Source organism: Elgaria multicarinata, chromosome 10, assembly GCF_023053635.1.
Source record: "Elgaria multicarinata webbii isolate HBS135686 ecotype San Diego chromosome 10, rElgMul1.1.pri, whole genome shotgun sequence".
NCBI classification, from domain to species: domain Eukaryota; kingdom Metazoa; phylum Chordata; class Lepidosauria; order Squamata; family Anguidae; genus Elgaria; species Elgaria multicarinata.
The window spans coordinates 93,505,462-93,524,433 of record NC_086180.1 but is presented as its reverse complement, the minus strand read 5'-3'; the positions used below and the strand labels follow the sequence as shown (position 1 = coordinate 93,524,433).

Sequence of the window (18,972 nt, the reverse complement as noted above, 5' to 3'; positions counted from 1 at the left end):
ATTTACATGAAACCATTGGGTGCAGTCATCTGGAGTTTTGGAGTGCATTGTCATCAATACGCTGATGACACACAGCTCTATTTCTCCTTTTCATCTTCAACAGGTGAGGCTGTGGATGTGGTGAACCAGTGCCTGGCTGCGACAATGGACTGGATGAGGTCTAATAAACTGAAACTCAATCCAGACAAGACTGAGATGCTGTTAGTGGGTGGTTCTGACCGGATAGTGGGTGTCCAGCCTGTTCTGGATGGGTTTGCACTCCCCCCGAAGGAGCAGGTTTGTAGCTTGGGAGTTCTCCTAGAACCATCTCTGTCCCTTGAGGCTCAGGTGGCCTCAGTGGCACGGAGTGCCTTCTACCAGCTTCAGTTGGTGGCCCAGCTACACTCCTATCTGGACAGGGATAACCTACGTTCAGTTGTCTATGCTCTGGTAACCTCCAAATTACTGCAACACACAATAAAACCACAGTAAATAATCAGTACAAGCAATTGTGGCAAAGGATACTGAAGCTCCGGTCTGTAATTGCTAAATGCCAAAGGTTAATTCTGAGATCATCTGCTGACATGTATGTCTCATAGTCACTATTGACAGAAATTGAGTTGACATGGTAGGTGTGGCCATTAGAAAAAATTCTTCTGGGACTGACTTCTACCATCAAGTCCATGGGCTTCAGCACAGGCACCTACATAAATGAAAATGAAGATTTTTTTATATATATACATTGTATGTCTTGTACAATGTCCATGTTTTACACATAGTTTAAAATACTTAGGGTTTTCTTCCCAACTGGCCGGTGAATTAATAGTACATCTTATGTATTTTACAATAGTGCTACATCTGTCACTATTTCACATCTCCTCTAAACAAATGTGCAGTCTTGTTAATACATAGAACTTTTAAAAGATAAATCCCAGATACAATCATAAATACGTATTGTACTGCCAACTGTATTTTCCCTTGTAATTTCCTCACTGAAAACAGCACTCCTATGTCAACTCTTTTCCCTCACCATGTGAAATGATGTCATCATATTATGATTTCCTCATTTCTGCTCCACCTAATTGGCTGCTCCTGCTGAAGGCAGGGGGTAAATGGGATGCTCAACATGGGGTGCCGTTTTCCAGCTGAATTGTGTCGGGTTCCATGATAGGGCCTCAATTAGGCCATAAATATTGCTGTAAAGATGCATGGCAACATTCAGAGCTACCAGGAGCCATGGAAAATGTAGTTTTTATGACTCCCAGCTACTCTGGAAGTTGTTGAGCATACTTATAGCAGTATCTAGTGACCAAAATGGACATGATGCAAAGATAAGCTATGTGAGTACCCCCCGCTCCAAGGAAGAGAAGGAATGTAATCTTTTGCTCTCACAGTGGTCCCAGAGAGCTTTGGCTATTGGGCGGTATAAAAATGAAATAAATAAATAAATCTGGCACAGGATCCCCACAAGTACTATTTGCATCAATGGAAGAGTTCTTCCCAATGCAAATATTATTTATTTAAAGTATTTCTATCCCACTCCTCAACCCAAAGTAGCAGCTGTCCTCCACCCAATATCCAAACTGGGATCATGGTGAAGCAAAGGGTTGAATCTCTTCTTCCTACTGCCGTGATCCCACTCTGGATGCTCCATGATAGCTATTGGCTTTCAGAAATCACACAGTTACTAATTAGCTTGATGATAGTCATGTCTGTTTTGGCTCTGAGAAGTAACAAACTCTCTTGCTAAGATATGTTTGGGAAGGAGGTAGTGGGCAGGTTCTGGGCAGTAGTGTGAGGAAAAACATGCATTTGAGATCACCTGGAACTCTTGAATGGATTTCTAGACTTTAGAGATCCATTGTCTACATTGTCTACCCAGATTTCAGCACAATTCTACTGAACCAATTTATCAAATCTGATCCCATAGATGTCCATTACAGTATGACTGCATATAAGATCTCATAGTTTTTTTAAAAAGTCATGCAATTAAGCCTAAACTTACCAAATGTAACACTTGATAAATTCTGTAAAGCATTATTTCCTTTAATTAGGGAATGTTATGTGATTTATAAAATTGCAAATGCTTAGGATAACTTTAGAACTTGCTCCAGGCTATCTGAAGAAATGCCTCCTCCCATATTTATTTATTTATTTATTTATTACATGTTTATATCGCCCAATAGCCAAAGCTCTCTGGGCGGTTCACAAAAATTAAAACCATTAAGAACATAATAAAACATCCAACAATCTAAAAACCAAAATACAATATAAAAAGCACAACCAGGATAAAATCACACAGCAGAAATTTATATAGGATTAAAATACAGAATTAAAACAGCACAGTTTAAATTTAGGTGTTAAAATACTGAGAAAATAAAAAGGTCTTCAGCTGGCGATGAAAAGAATACAGTGTAGGCACTAGGTGGACCTCTCTGGGGAGCTCGTTCCACAGCTGGGGTGCCACAGCAGAGAAAGCCCTCCTCCTAGTAGCTACCTGCCTCCCTTCCTTTGGCAGGGCTCATGGAGAAGGACCCCTGTGGATGATTTTAATGGTACAAATGGGAGGAGGCGTTCCTTCAAATAGCCTGGCCCCAAGCTGTTTAATAATAATAATAATAATAATAATAATAATAATAATAATAATAATATATCTATTTCTTACCCATCTCTCCCTTTGGATCGAGGCAGGGAACAACGTTAGAACAGGAATCAATATATCTTAAAAATTCATGATTTAACATTGATCTGGATAGGCCTGCCGGAAAAAGCTAGTCTTTAAAGCTGCCTTAAAATCACACAGAGAGTTAATTTTACGAATCTCCTCCGGCAGGCCATTCCACAATCTGGGGGCGACAGAAGAAAAGGTCCTCTGTGAAACTGATGTCAGCCTAGTCTTGGCTGACTGAAGTAAGTTCTCCCCAGAGGACCTGAGTGTGCGGGGTGGACTATATGGGAGAAGGCGATCCTGCAGGTAACCTGGACCCAAACCATTTAGGGCTTTAAAGGTAATGACCAACACTTTGTACTTTGCCCGGAAACTAATTTGCAGCCAGTGGAGTGATTTTGAAGTTGGGGTAATATGCTCACCCCTAGATGTACCGGTGACCAACCTGGCTGCCATATTTTGAACTAGTTGAAGTTTCTGAACTAGGTATAATGGTAGCCCTATGTAGAGCGCATTGCAGAAGTCAAGCCTTGAGGTTACCAGCGCGTGCACTACTGTCTTTAGGTCTTCTGACTCTAAGAAGGGGCGCTGCTGGCATATCAGCCGAAGCTGATAGTAGGCGCTCCTGCTGTTGCATCTATCTGGGCTCTCATTTGGAGCGATGGATCCAGGAGCACCCCGAAACTGCGAACACAGTCTTTCAGGGGGAGTGTAGCCCCATCCAGAACTGGCTGACACACCTCTAAACCTAGGTCAGAGCCCTTGACAGCAAGCACCTCTGTTTTGTCTGGATTCAGCTTCAGTTTGTTTTTCCTCATCCAGCCCATTACCGCCTCCAAGCATTCATTCAGAGGAGACACACTATCCTTAGCTAACGCTGTTATTGAAGGCATAGAGAAATATATTTGGGTGTCATCAGCATACTGATAGCACCCCGCCTCATGCCTCCGGATGATCTCTCCCAGCGGTTTCATGTAGATGTTAAACAGCATTGGGGATAGGATGGCACCTTGTGGTACGCCATACAACAGCTCCTTTTTTGATGAGCAACTATCCCCAAGCATCACCATCTGGAATCTACCTGAGAGGTAGGACCGGAACCACTGGAGCACAGTGCCCCCGATTCCCAAATCCCTCAGGCGTTCCAGAAGGATACCATGGTCGATGGTATCGAAAGCCGCTGAAAGGTCCAAAAGTACCAGTAGGGACACACTCCCCCTGTCAATATTCATGCGGAGATCGTCCACTAAGGCGACCATAGCTGTCTCAACTCCGTATCCTGCCCTAAAGCCAGTTTGAAATGGGTCTAGAAAATCTGTATCATCCAAGACTGCTTGGAGTTGGAAGGCAACTGCCCTCTCAATCACCTTGCCCAAAAATGGAAGATTTGATACTGGTCTATAATTATTAAGGTCCAGGGGATTCAGGGAGGGCTTTTTTAGAAGCGGCCGTACCACTGCTTCTTTTAAACATGGTGGAAAACTCCCCTCCCAGAGAGATGCATTAACAATATGTTGTAGTTGTAGTCTAACTGCATCTCCTCCCTGGGCGACCAGCCAAGAAGGACAGGGATCGAGAGGACAAGTTGTCTTCCTTAATTGTCCAAGCAGCTTGTCCACATCATCAGTACTCATCAACTGAAACTGATCCAGTGTAATCCTACTCACAGAGTTGCTGGACACTTCAGAGCTTTGAATGTTAATACCAGCACTTTGAATCAGGCCCGGACCTGGACTGGCAGCCAATGAAGTTGTAAAAGGACTGGCGTGATGTGATCTCACCGGCCAGTCCCTGTTAGTAAACGGGCTTCCCTGTTTTGTACCTGCTGAAGTTGCCGAACCGTTTTCAAAGGCAGCCCCATGTATAACGTGTTGCAGTAATCCAAACGAGAGGTTATCAGAGCATGGATAACTGTACCTAGGCTATCTCTGTCCAGATAAGGGCGTAGTTGGTATGTACCTGCCTGGACCCTAAGGTCATCCTCAGGGGTTCTTCTCCATGAGCCCCTGTCAAAGGAAGTAAGGCAGGTGGCTACCAGGAGGAGGGCCTTCTCTGCTGTGGCACCCCAGCTGTGGAATGAGCTCCCTAAGGAGGTTTGCCTGGCACCTACACTGTATTCTTTCAGACGCCAGGTGAAGACCTTTTTATTCTCTCAGCATTTTAACAGTCTATAAATTTAATTTTAACTTTGCTGTTTTAAATTTGTATTTTTGTACTGCTGCTGATTTTATCCTGGTTGTGCTTTTATATTGTATTTTATATCATGTTTTTATACTGTTTGTTTAATACTTATTTATTTATTTATTTATTTATCGTATTTATACCCCGCTCCTCAGCCAAAAAAGGCTCTCAGAGCGGCTTACACTTAGCAAAAAAGACAGTCCCTGCCCTTAGGCTTACAGTCTAATAAAGACATGACACACAAGGAAAAGGAGTTCAGGAGGGAAGAGGTAAAGAGAGAGAGAAATTAAGTGGACTGGGAAAAGGTCTGATGGGATTGTCCTGCTCCCGAAGAAGGGGAGTCCAACTGGAGCAGGCCCCGATATTTCCTCGGCCTGCTCCTGTCCCCTCGGTCTTTCTTCTTCCCCACAGGGCCAAGATGGCAGTTTGCCCTGTGGGGGTGGGGGAAGAGTCCAACAGGAGCAGGCCCTGATGTTTCCTCTAATATTTATTAGAGGAAATACTTAATATAAATACTTAATATTTCCTCATACTTCTAAGGGTTTTAGTTTTTGTGAACCAACCAGAGAGCTTCAGCTATTGGGCGGTATAAAAATGCAATAAATAAATAAATACCAAATGAATCAGTAGAGAGTGTAGCAGAAAATGTATTGGATTTGGACCATAGAACCCGAATGCTATTCCTCACTCAGACGTGAAGCTCACTAGGTGAATGTGGGTAAGTAGTTTTCTTACAGTGGAACTTATATTACAGAGTTATTGTGAACAGAAAAATATGATTAAACATATAAATGCAATAAATAAAAATACCATATTCACATGCTGTTGTGTTTCCGGTTAAAGTGCTTCTCTGGTTTGAAGCAAATACATTAATCGAATAAAGAAAATCCAACCACTCACCTGAAGTGAGGTCACTGTAGAAATATCTTTAAGCTTTCCTTCTTCATCTTTTAAATTATACCCCTCAGGTTTCTTATCTCGTTCAGTAATCTTCCACAATTTAATAGTTTTATCTAAAAATAAAAGAAACCACATTCTGATATTATAAATAGCATTTTAAACTTTTAACTTATTTCAGTTATATTTTTTAAAATCCCTGCCAGTTAAAGACCAGACTTAAGTCTATCTCATATCAGCTCAAACCCTATAAAGCCAAGGAATTGGAAGCTAAGGCTCACACCTTAACTGACATGTCCTGTGATCAGAAAACATGTTGTGCAATGTCACAAATTGTGCTTGCTTAACACTCACCCACCAGTGGTGGCTCTGGGGGGGACGACAAGTGCCACCCAAACAAGGAGCTTGCCACCCCAGTTGCCACCCCAGTTTTTGTACTCCTGTTATAATTGCCTGCATTCTGGGACAGCCAAGAAGTCAACAACAGTGGGGACAAGGTTTTGATCCAGTTCCAGAGCCAGTTCCAGGGCTGCTTGGTTAGCTCATTGCTGGGCAACTGCTTGGGCAGAGGCTTTGAGGCCTCGTTGTCATGTGATTAATTATCTGGAAGAAGGGGTTTGTTTTTTAGAAAGAGGTGGGGCAGGGTGGGAAGGTTAGGAAGGAGCGACTGCGCGAGAGTGAAGAGGAGAGCGAGCACCTCATGCCAGGCAGGGCAAGTGAAGCAGCCTCAGTGAGCAGACACTGCCACACTTTTTTTGCTTGCTCCTTTTCTGGTGGGAGCAAGATCCAACTGAAGAGGAGGAAGGAACAAGGATGGAATAAGGAGCAACTGGCCCAGGTCCCAGGTTGCTGCCTCTGCTTCCCCCGCGGTCGCCAACTGTCCCTCCTATTTAAATTAAGTATGTTTTAAAAGTTTCTCCTTTTCTTTTAAGTTACTGATATCATTTCATTCCCTTAAGACAGTCTGCTGACAATCTAGTATTCCATTTATATTATTGCTCTCCCTTATAAAAACTCTTCCTAATATTGTTTGTCAGGAAAATGCTCAATACACTATTCAAATCTGCACTGAGGAACATTTTATTTACCCCAGTTTTGCCTTTTTGTGAATTGAATCTGGTTGGTAGAATATTTCTGTGCTGCTTGCAAAAAGCTTTTTTGGGTTTTTTAATATTCAGCACGTTGTCTTTATATATATTGTGCTTTGTTTTGTTGTTTTGCATGTTGCTTTTTGGTATCAGCCTGTTTTGCCCAGTTCTGCTAAAATTTTACTGTTTGCTGTTTAAGCTTTGCCTATCTAGCCAGCTCAGTCTGAGCAGGACCGGAGGTGGGGGCAGGCAGCTTCAAGAATATCACTATCATCATCTTCATCCTGGCATGATGTTATTGCTATTTTTTGTTATGATTCTTGCTGCTGTTGGTTGCTGATCTCCTTTGTTTATTTCTGAGTGGGTAGGGGATCATTTTCCTCAGCACAAATACTTTTGTTTTAACAAAACCCATTCCCATCCGAACCCAATAGATTCATGTAAAAATATTTTCTTGGGGTTGTGACTGAATAGGGAATGCATTGAAGTCTGTGCTGCCATGTTGTGTAAAAATCTATTTGGGCTTGGTGTGTGTGTGTGTGTGTGTGTGTGCCTAGAATCAATTTTGTTTTGCTGAATAATGAATCTCAATTATATTGTGAACACGTGGTCAATCTGTGTTAGGCCCTCTGAAGAGTTTCTGGGGATGGACTCAGAGGAGGAGGAAGCGGAACCTTTGCAGACAGAGGCTAGGGTCACGGCTGCTGAACTGGTGCCAGCTGGGAGTGGGGCCAACTCAGAGAATGAAGTGGAAGCAGGGCCAAGTACCAGCATGACGGTGATTAAACCAGCAGGGAGTTTGGCACAGAGGGAGAAGCAACAAACTTACCTGCACAGTTGTTTAGGCAGCATAGGGCGGAAAAGGAAGCCCGGTGCAGGTCTCTGCGTATTTATGCTAGACGCCAGCTCAATAGGGAACACCTGTAGCTGCCAGGGAGGGGTATTTAGAGAGCTAGGAAGCAACAGGAACTTTGCCAGAGATTAACTGAGCATCCTGGCGAAAGCTCTTGATGACCTTGTATCCTGGTTGAACTTCGGACTGGCTTGGAATTCATGACCTGCTCCTATCCCTGGACTTCTGGACTGTTTCTTGGACTCTCTCTACCTCTCGTAAGCCTTTGACTTTTGGAACGGAACTGGACTCTGCCTCATGTTTAAACGTCTTGTACTCTGACATTAAAGAGTTAACTGTGTTATTTCCTAGCACAGATAAAGACAAACTCCACTGTTTGTTTGCTGAGTTTGTGGCCGAATTCTTGGGGTTTGTCTGGGCACGCTGCCCACATCTGTATCTCCATCTAATTAGCCGGTCTATTGGCAGCTTTCCCGGACAATCTGATCCTCCTCCGCTCAGCTCTGCGGAGTGAGATATGGAGGGGCGGATTGAGATTTTGCCCCCCTTCCCTATTTAATTGCCTCCGTGGTGGATGGTGAAGGCAGGTAAGTGGGGAGGGGGGACAAAATGGGGGCTTTGCCACCAATTCTGCATAGACTGCAGTGGCAGTGGAGCCAGGTAAGCCCCCCTCCCCCTCACTTACCTGCCTCTGTCACAGTCCAGCACCCTTCAACTGAAGCCCAGCTCTCAAAGCAGAAGCAGGCCATGGTTCTGCTACAACTACAAGCTACAAAAGTAAGCCAGTTCCCAGAGAGCGAGCGAACAGGAACAGCAAACAGGAGTTTGACATAGGGAGTGTAGGGGAAGAGGAGACCAAGGAAAGGGGAACAAGAGAAGCCTCAAGGAAATCCAGGAGGCTGCCAATTCAAAGAGGCCGTGTGCTTGCCATGTGCTCCTGAGTGATGAGTGAAGAGGGTCGGTGTGGAAAGTTGCTGCAGGACCTGAAGGGTGTGTGGCCTGATTGCTGATTGTACTTTGTACTCAGCAATCAGTGGCCTGATTGCTGTTGATTGTTGTTGGCCTCCCAGTGACCTCACTCTGTTTCCTGACTTGGAGCTGAGCAGAAGCAGGGAAGAGCAGCTGGCCCAGCTCAAGTAGAAGCTACAAAAGTAAGCCAGTTCCCAGAGAGAGCGCGAACAGGAGTTTGACAAGGCGAGTTTGACAGGGGAGGCCTCTAAGAAAAAAAAAAGAGGGGGGAAACAAAGAAAAACATAAAGAGAAAGCCACCCACCCACCCCACAAAACCAAAAAAAAAAAAAAAACCCAACCAAAAAATCTTATTTTCCCTTAAGACATACTCATATAGTTGTGTACCCTCAGAGAGGACAGGACAAAGTAAAGGCAATTCCACTATAATCAGAAAGGAAAAAACAAAGCAGAAATAGACAATATGGATGGAAAGGAGCCCCTAGAGGTGGTGACCTGCAAAGAGTGTGCAATGTTCGTGTTTCTGCTTGAGTGAAGAGTCAAGCTGAGGTCAAGAGGTAAGCGTGTTATCTGGAAAGACCCAGCTCAGTCAACAGACAAAACACAATGAGTTTCTGCTAAGAGTAGTATTTGCAATGCTATGAATTTCTTGTGGAAATATACCCAAGCATGACAATGTATGACCTAATACGTAACTTGTTTGTAATACAGTATAAAAGTTCTACATGACAAACATTCAGGGCTGCTGCTGCTATTCCTAAATTTGAAGCAGGCAGTCTTTTCGCTGCGGAAATAAAGCCAAGGCTTTGATCTTACCCCGTGTCTATTTGTTATTTGGTTCCGGCGGCTAGACACGATCCTAGAGAGAGAGCTCAATTTGAGGGCTCTTACCACAATTTGGCGAGTGTGCCAGGAGCGGTCTAGCCTGTTGTTCATCGCGCTCGGTTCCGAACTGACCCAGCCGGCACTAGGTGAGTTAACCTATTGGGTTCTTCTACTCCAGGCGGGATGGGTGAGCTTCAACCAAGGCCACTCCAATAAAGTAGGGTAAGATCATTAATTCAGGTAAGACACCCCCCGGGATGAGCAATTGAGCGAAATGTTGAAAGGTACACATAAGCCACGCTCTCAGGTTATTAGTAGTCCGTCTTGGTGTGAGTGATTAGGCCATAAAAATGTTGAAAGGTATACATGGGCCATGCTCTCAGGTTCTAGGCGGGATGAAATGGGGGGGGTTAAAGCATCCCAACGGGGTCCCCTTGATGTAATGTGTAAAAAAAATGGGATGCAGGGCATTTGCCTGGAATGGCAGAATTGAAGGGAAAAAGCGCTTGGTTTTGTTATGTGTTGAAAACTTGGCCACTTATTGGTTTATCTGATTAAAATGTTTTAAAAGATCTCAGACTGGTTTTAGAAGAAAAAAGGAAAAAAGAAAGGGAAAAATCCTTTGTTTAAATTTCTGCAACAGAATCCCATAGGAGTTGCTCCTAACCCTGTTCTGAATGTTTATCCAGACCCTGCACCAGCATTTAACTCACAAGAGCCAGTTTATTTAACTATCATTATAGATTATTAAAACAGGGTCTTACAAGTTCTAAAATGTATGGGTTAAAAGATTGTTAAATTGGTCCAGAGTCAAGAATGTAGTTCAAAAACAAACAAAAACAGAATTACCAGCCAATTTTTATGGCAAGACTTTCCTGCAGTTTTTTGTATGTGTGGTAGAATTTATCCAGAGGAAGATGCAAGCAGTGTGTTGGTTGTCAGTATTTTTTGTTGATCAAGAAGTTTTAGATATTAAAGAATACTTTGTGGAAGTATCAGCCAGAATGGCAGGGGAATACTGTAGCTCAAGTTTTGATTATTGCATAGCATGTGTTGTGGGTTTTTTTGGTGGAAAAGAAGAGGAAATAAGTCAGAAAGACAGAAACAAATAGACTAAGAGTGATATTAAGAAGAGTTTTGGCACTGGATTTGGGCGCGGCCGGGGAGGCGGCCAAGGTTTTAGTAGAAGTTTTAGACGTGGTAGAGGTTTTTGGACGTAGTAAAAGAATATGGAAATGGGGGAGAAAGACAAAATAGAGAGAAGATGGGCAGAGATGAGATGTGTGTCATTTTTTGTAAACCAGGACACTAGAAGCAACAATCCTCAATAAGGCAAATTAGAAGTGTTGGTGGTTACCAGGGTGCAGCCCTGGGGAAGGCAGGATAATGGTTAGAAAGAGACTTAGTAGCAGGCTGTTATGAGAAAGAAAAGAGAGTTGAAAAGCAAAGAAAGACTGGGGAAATGCCTAATATTTGGAAATTAAAATTAAATGAGCCCTTCTTGACTCTCTACATGAAATAGCTAATATTGTGAATGTCCAGTAGATACTGGCGCCATAAAAGAAAAGAAAAAGCATGATCAATAATTTTTGTCTCTCTGGACGCAGAGAGCGAGTAATGGGGATTGATAGAAAGTTTTTCTACACTCCCCTGAGTAAACTCGTGAGAGTAAAAAAAATCAGCCCTCTACAATGTGATCACTCTTTCATTATGATGTCTACTCTAAAGCCCTGTAAACTTTGTGTGAAGAGTTGTTACCAAAACTAAATGTAAATATAATGTAGTATTGGTAGTGTTTATGTGTTTATATCTGTTATAATTTGTTAGTTTTCATAAGTGAATGTGAAGAAAATTTGCCTCCAGAAACTGCAGCAAGGGCCATTTGTGTACTGAGCAGAAGATTCTGGGCAAATAAGGCTTTTAAAGTCTGTGGTCCGTGCAGATACGGCGCCCCCTAAAGTAACACAGTCACCAATCCCAAGAGAAGCCCATGAATGTATTAGAGAATTAATTTAAGGTCTTATGCAGCAAGAGATTATTGTCCCAAGTCATAACGTGGTCCCAAATCCTGTACTATTATGTGCAGCATCCTAGTAGATGTCTGAATAGATATAGTTGTAAATTTAAGTTCAGTTTCTTTTAGTATATTAGTGCATAAAGATTTGCAATACCTTTTTTCGTTATTGATTTGTTCTAAATTTGTTAAGTAAAAGAGGCCACAAAATAGCAAAATGAAAACTGCAGTGGTGTAGGGCCTACAGTGAAATATTTGGGACACGCGTTGTCACAAATTGAAAATTGTCATGTAAAAGAGTGCATGCCATTATGTAAATGAAGATGTGCTTTACTAGTTTCTACTTTACTTTACTAATTGTTATTGTGGAGGTTTTGCACTGGTGGATTTGTTTTAAAGGGATTTAAGAATATGTACCAGCTATGAGCATTTGTTCTGTAGATTGATTACAAAATGTATATATGTTGCATATATCACTTATATCTCTAATATATTGTGTCTATTTTACATTTCTAAGTGCTTTTGTGGTTGAGTGTTATGTTAAGTTATTGTATGGACAAAACTTGATTCCAAGTGTGGCAGCAAGTTAAAAAAAGACCCTCCTTGCATCAGCCCCAGTATTGGGCTTTCCTGATTATACAAAACTTTTTTTTTTATTGTTTGTACATGAAAAGTGTGGCTTCTAGAGTCTTGTGCCAATATTTAGGTCCTCAACGGTGACCAACTGGATACTATTCTGGATAACTGGACAGTGTAGCACAAGGCTATGCCTCGAGTCTCCAGACCATAGCCACAGCAGTATTGATAATGGAGAAAGTACAGGACATTTTGTTAGGTTATCCTCTTCAATTATGAATACCCCATGCAGTTGCTGTTTTACTCATTCAGAAGAACACTCAGCATTTTTGCTAATGTCAGATATATCAAATATGAAACTGTTAATGCAAAGACCAAAATTGACTATTTTGAGATGTGTTAAACCTTGTTGTTTTGTCATCAGAACAAGATAATGAACTGTCTCTCTCTTATCAGAAAAGTTCAGATACCTCAAGAGGACTTGAGACACATTTGTTTACCTGATTCCGAACTCATCTGGTTTGTGGATAAGTCCTCTAAGATGGTTGAGGGAACCCGGAAGACTGGTTTTGTTTTTTGTTTTTTTCATTAACTAGAGTTATTGTTTCAGAGTTATTGAGCTGATTGCTCTCATTCAAGCTTATCTCCATGCCAGAGACAGGTGTCTCACAGCAGATGTGCCTCTTGGAGTGAGTAATATACAAGAAGCATTTTTGAAACAGAATGGCTTAATCACAGCTGCTAGACAACTGATTATTGATGTTGCCTCTGAGCTGACCAAACTCTAATCGTGGTGGGACTTGGCCCCTCCAGCAAAGAAAAAGATATGAAAGCAAGCCGGTGCAGAGTGGTATATTGATGAAAATAGGCGATGCTGGATGAGAGATTGATGCTGCCTAAGAATCGTTGTGCGACAACATCCTTTACAGGTTTTGTGGGGGCTATGTGGTGGGCATTAACAATTGCAAGAAAGTGGTTTGTCCTAAGTGTTCACCAGATAGTTAAACATATTGTACAGTTGTGCGAACACTGCATAAAAGAACATGCAAAAGTGTAAGTCCCCAAGCCTCAGGGAGGGCAGTCATGAGTTCAGCTTTCTTCTGAATCTGTTAAAAGGAAGTTTAATTAAGATTTGTAAGTCAACCAACCTGAGTTAGCCTACTGCCTTGCTTTTAGTCCTCCTATCTATCCAGAGGTACGTCAGAGACGCTCAAGCCTTACTCCCTGATGTTACTGCTCATTCCTTCAAGCCTGGAGGTGAAGTCTACGTAAAGAATTTTGCAGTAGACAAGGCTGGTGATCGGTGGACCGGACCTCACCTAGTGCTGTTAACAACTCACACTGCCCTGAAAGTCAAAGGGAAATCAGCTTGGATACACTATCTTTCTGACCCTACAGCAGTAGGGGGGGATGAAACTGAGGAATTCTCGCCACTAAGGAACAGCACCGCTAAGCCCTTACACGGACCCCATGGATGAAGCAGGGCCAGAAAAAGAAGCAGAGGAGGAGCAGGTTCTTCCCCACAAGTATAACCAAGACTTTAGTGATTTCTCAAAATTGCATAATTTGTCTGAATAGTGGAATAAGGTCAACAATCCGAACTGTGCTGATGAAGCCTTTAATAGCTAGCCAGACTTTATGAAAGTGGGTTATTATGAACTAGCTCCAGAGTGGGAGGTGGAATATGTCCATCAAATTGATCCACTAAAGTTGAAATTTAAGAAAAAAAGTGATTGTAACTTGCAACTTGCTATCTTGTCTTTGTATCATCCAGACTACCCTGATAAGTGTGGGCATGTCCAATTCTTGGGAAATGGTGGGGAAATTCCCAAAAAGAACTTCCTATTCCAGAAATCCTTGTACTGTGAATTAGCAACTTTTTGGAAGCCCCAGAGTTTAAGAAGTCATGAGAAAGTTCCAGGACATATTTGTGGCTGGCATTTCAGATGGCCTGCAGCTTTCAAAGCAGTATAAATGTGAGATCTTCTGTTTGCCATGAAATCTAGAGCACACAAGTTATAGCCCCGCAAGAAGGAACTTAGAATTGTGAGAATTACATTGTTGTACTTTAAGATTGATGCATTACCAGCAAAATCTTAGTACCTGAGAAAAAGAATAGAATAAATCTGAAAAGCAGTCTGAGCAGTATCACTTTAGTTACAATGATTGCTCAGCTTCATAGAACCCAGGATTTTTATGGTGGGTATGTAGGCAATATGCTTATAAAGTTTTGCCAGCAAATTGGACTGGTTGTTGTTATCTAATAGGGGTGTGCACAGACCACCTGATCCACTTCTCTTCCAGATCCGCAATTTGTGGATTGGGCCGCTTCGCTCCGCCCTGCTCCGCCTATAGTCCACTCCGCTCTGCTGCAGAGCTCCAGATCCGGATTGGAGCTCCGCTTTTTCCCCCATAGGCTTGCATTGAAATCCAAAAAAGTATACAAACCTTTTTTCTGTTAAAGTTAGAAACCTCAAGTTTGGCACCATGACACCTCATGGACGTATACACACGCATGCCAAGACTCAAGCCAATCCAAGCCTCCCCTGATTTTTGGGGAATTTTTGAAAATCGGACACCCCATTTTCAGACATGGACTGTTCTCCGACATTTTGACAGATAATTTTTTTTTGAAGTGGGCACCCTCACAGATGCTATCTAGATCCACATTCATGCCAAGTTTCAAGCAAATCCCATCATCCCCTGATTTTTGGCGGGGCTTAAACCTTTTAACTCACCCCAAATCAAGTCCCATGCTAGAACTACATCAATTTTCATGTTAGAAACCTCAAACTCGGCACCATGATAGATTATCCATGGATACACACGCATGCCAAGACTCAAGCCAATCCCATCATCCCCTGATTTTTGGGGAATTTATGAAAATCAGACACCCCATTTTCAGACATGGACTGTTCTCCGACATTTTGACAGATAAAAAAAAATTGAAGCAGGCACATCCGCATTCATGGCAAGTTTCAAGCAGATTCCATCATCCCCTGATTTGGGGGGGCTTTAACCTCCAACGCAGCACCCCTAACCCCAATTCAAACAACCCTTTTCTATATCTATGTCAATTTTCACGTTAGAAACCTCAAACTTGCCACCATGATAGATTATCCATACATGCTTGCCAAGCCTCAAGCCAATCCAAGACTCCCCTGATTTTTGGGGAATTTTTGAAAATCGGACACTCCAGTATCTCAGGGATTTAAAGCTGCAGACAGCTCAATGGGGCCATTTCAAAGGAAATCCCAACATGCCATGAATTGGGGAGTAGAGATAAACCTATATGAATCTTCTTCCACACTTGAAAAATTGATTTGGAACTTCCAAAAGTTTAAGTGAGCGCAGGAAGGACTTATCCCCTGAGTCAAAGCAAGACACACACAAACCATCCATGCGAGGCGGGCAGGCAGCAGACATTTCTGGGGGCATAAGGAAGTGAGCCAAGGATAGTTTCAAAGCCAGTAATGCAAACCATCCCTGTGAGGTGGGAGCAGCACAGAGAGATGCCTTTTCTTTTGCATCCCATAACTAGGAGTCTAGGAGGATAAGAGTAAAGCTTTGTGATCCTTGCTTTAGAGTTGATTGACTGCACTGTGATCACAGCCATTACTAAACAACAAAGTAATAATGTTAATAGCAGTACTAATTAATATTAATAGCAACAACAACAAGGAGTTGAACCACAATGAAAGCCTGCCTGACTTCACTGAAGAGGAAAAGCCAGGAGAGCTTGGGCTATGGGGTGTGAATATAAAATGGAATAAATAAATAAATAAACAAAGGAGGAGTGGAATTAAAAGCAGCAGTGTTGCTGAATAAAAAACAAGAAGATTTTTTTAAAAAAGGCTATATCTGTCTTTTACCAGTAAGAGGGAAGTGGACGTGCCCAGGGGGAGGGGGAACTGTGCCAATTTTGACTGGCCCTGTCTAAGGACCAGTCTTTAAGAAGCAAACTAACACTTCAACTCATGAAAGGCATTAGTCTCTCTCCATTGGGTTACTCTTAGGAGGGCTCTGATGACCCTCCAAGAGCAGGACACAGTGTGTGTGCACTGGGCACGTCCACATGCCCTAGGGGACCTCATCCCCTTGCACCACATCTATTCAGTTGTTCACCAAGGTTAGGGTGGGTAGCAGTGCTGTGTTTCCTATCTTTTACTTATTTGCTTAGTATATGATTTCAGGTTGTGTTTGTGCATTTGGTGGGGCTACTGTTTTAAAAAACACTGGGAAAAGTCCATTCAGACTAAGAAAGAGAAGTTCCCAGTATCCCAAGTATCCCGTTTTGCCTATCCCCTCCTCCAACTTTGGGATCATGTGATCAAGACCGGGAGTTGACTCTGCCCCTCAGCACTTCAAAAAAGTACCTCTCCCGGTTTTTTTACCTGATTTTTTTTTTAAAAAAATAGCAAGTGAACCGCACCACGCAGAGAGCTGAGAGTAGGCTCAAAATGACCCCCAGCCACGACTCTCTAAGCATAAAAACTTTCAGAAAGATAGCTTAAAAAACAACACAGTTATCCCCTATTCTTTTCCACAATGCAATCCTATGGGCGAAATTTTCCAAAATGGCGATCGGATCGCGCCGCGAAAAGAGAAGCGCTCCGCCTATGGACGCTTCTCATCACCGTGTTTCTAAGGGTCCGCAGTCAGCTTTTACTCCAACTCTGGGCAAGGCGGAGCAGGCCAATTCACTTCTGATTCTCCGATTCTAATCGGAGCTGAGCACACCTCTATTATCTAACTACTTAACTTCCACCAATGTAAGCGATGTCTTTGCCCTCCAGATATGTCAAAAGAAGCATTGATACATCTTTAGAAGTTATTGCACAAGAGTCAGGACAATCTTGGCTTCCCAATTTGAGTAGACTAAAAAGAGTTTTTATGATGTTTGTGATTGTTATTATGCTTGTGCTTTGTTGCTTTGCACCATGTATAGTACCTATGGTTCAGAAATTATTTTCCAGTGCTGTTACATCTCATGCTTATATGATGGTCTCCATATCAGAAGATGACAAATATCAGAAATTAAGAGAATAGTCTGAAAGAAGCCAAGCCTGCGTAGAAACCTCGCAATGTGACCCTATCAGTAAGGAATTACTGATGGGTCAAAAGGGAGGACTGATATAAATAATAGCTGTTCTCTATCAGAAGACAACCAGTAAAGCAAACATGCAGCCTAAGTGAAGAGTCAAGCTGAGGTCAAGAGGTAAGCGCTTTATCTGGAAAGACCCAGCTCAGTCAACAGACAAAACACAATGAGTTTCTGCTAAGAGTAGTATTTGCAATGCAATGAGTTTCTTGTGGAAATATACCCAAGCATGACACTGTATGACCTAATACATAACTTGTTTGCAATACAGTATAAAAGTCCTACATGAGAAACATTCAGGGCTGCTGCTGCTATTCCTAAATTTGAAGCAGGCAGTCTTTTCGCTGCGGAAATAAAGCCAAGGCTTTGATCTTACCCCGTGTCTATTTGTTATTTGGTTCCGGCGGCTAGACACGATCCTAGAGAGAGAGCTCAATTTGAGGGCTCTTACCACAGAACTCTGGGGGAAAGTGACCACATCATACTTGAATTCTTGATTATGAAGGAGACAAAAGTTGAGTGTAGCCATACACGTACTCTGGATTTTAGGAAAGCTGATTTTAATAAACTCAGAACTATGAAAAGTAAGGTCCAATGGCAAATGAGCCTAATGAGAAAAGGAGTGCAGGATGGGTGGAAGTATTTAAAAAATGAAATTTTAAAGGCACAGTTACAAACAATTCCAACAAGGAGAAAAGATAGAAGACAACAGGGGAAACCAATGTGGCTAAACAAAAAGCTTAGAGATGACCTGAAAACAAAAAGGGATACATATAGGAAATGGAAGGAAGGCCAGGCTACAAAAGAAGAGTATAGACAAGTGGCGCAGAAGTTCCGAAATGGCGTCAGGAAGGCTAAAGCTCAGAATGAGCTGAGATTAGCGAGGGATGCTAAAAGCAATAAAAAGGCTTTCTTCAGATATATGAGTAGTAAAAGACAGGAAAGAAATGGTGGTTCAACTGCTTAATGAGGATGGCAAATTGATAACAGATGACAAAGAAAAGGCTGAAGTGCTCAATTCCTACTTTGCCTTAGTCTTCTCCCAAAAGTGGGTCTATGACGCCCCCTCGAAAAAGTGAAGCAGAAGTTGAGGGGGAAGGATTACAGTTTGAGATTGATAAACAAATGGTCAAAGAACACCTAATTTCCTTGAATGAGTTCAAATCTCCAGGGTCCGATGAACTGTATCCTAGAGTAATGAAGGAGCTAGCGGAAGAACTCTCAGAACCTTTGTCTATTATCTTTGCAAAATCATGGAAGACGGGTGAGGTGCCGGACCACTGGAGGAGGGCTAACGTTGTCCCTATCTTCAAAAAGGGCAAAAAGGAGGAACCTGGGAACTGTAGACCAGTAAGTCTGACATCCATCCCTGGGAAAATTCTGGAGCAGATTATAAAGAAGTCAGTCTGTAAACACCTTGAAATCAATGCGGTGATCACTAGAAGCCAACATGGATTTGTCAAGAACAAGTCCTGTCAGACAAATTTTATCTCTTTTTTTGATAAGGTAACCTCATAGAATCATAGAATCATATAACAGCAGATATCGAAGGAGCCTACAAGGCCATCGAGTCCAACCCCCTGCTCAATGAAGGAATCCACCCTAAAGCATCCCCGACAGATGGTTGTCCAGCTGCCTCTTGAAGGCCTCTAGTGTGGGAGAGCCCACAACCTCCCTAGGTAACTGATTCCATTGTCGCACTGCTCTAACAGTCAGGAAGTTTTTCCTGATGTCCAGCTGGAATCTGGCTTCCTTTAACTTCAGTCCTTTATTCCGTGTCTTGAACTCTGGGAGGATTGAGAAGAGATCCTGGCCCTCCTC

At 42.5% G+C, this 18,972-nt stretch overlaps 1 protein-coding gene across 2 annotated transcripts in view; it reads right to left on the bottom strand.

Moving 5' to 3' along the window:
* The window catches only part of PPP2R2C (protein phosphatase 2 regulatory subunit Bgamma), a 303,850-nt gene that overhangs the window by 103,752 nt on the left and 181,126 nt on the right, over positions 1-18,972 (bottom strand). For both annotated transcript variants that reach the window (XM_063135823.1, XM_063135824.1), the window contains 2 exons: positions 5,729-5,841; positions 505-682 (listed from right to left, as the gene is read on the bottom strand). In XM_063135823.1, coding sequence (XP_062991893.1) covers positions 505-682; positions 5,729-5,841 — 291 coding nt within the window. The remainder of the gene's footprint in view (positions 1-504; positions 683-5,728; positions 5,842-18,972) is intronic.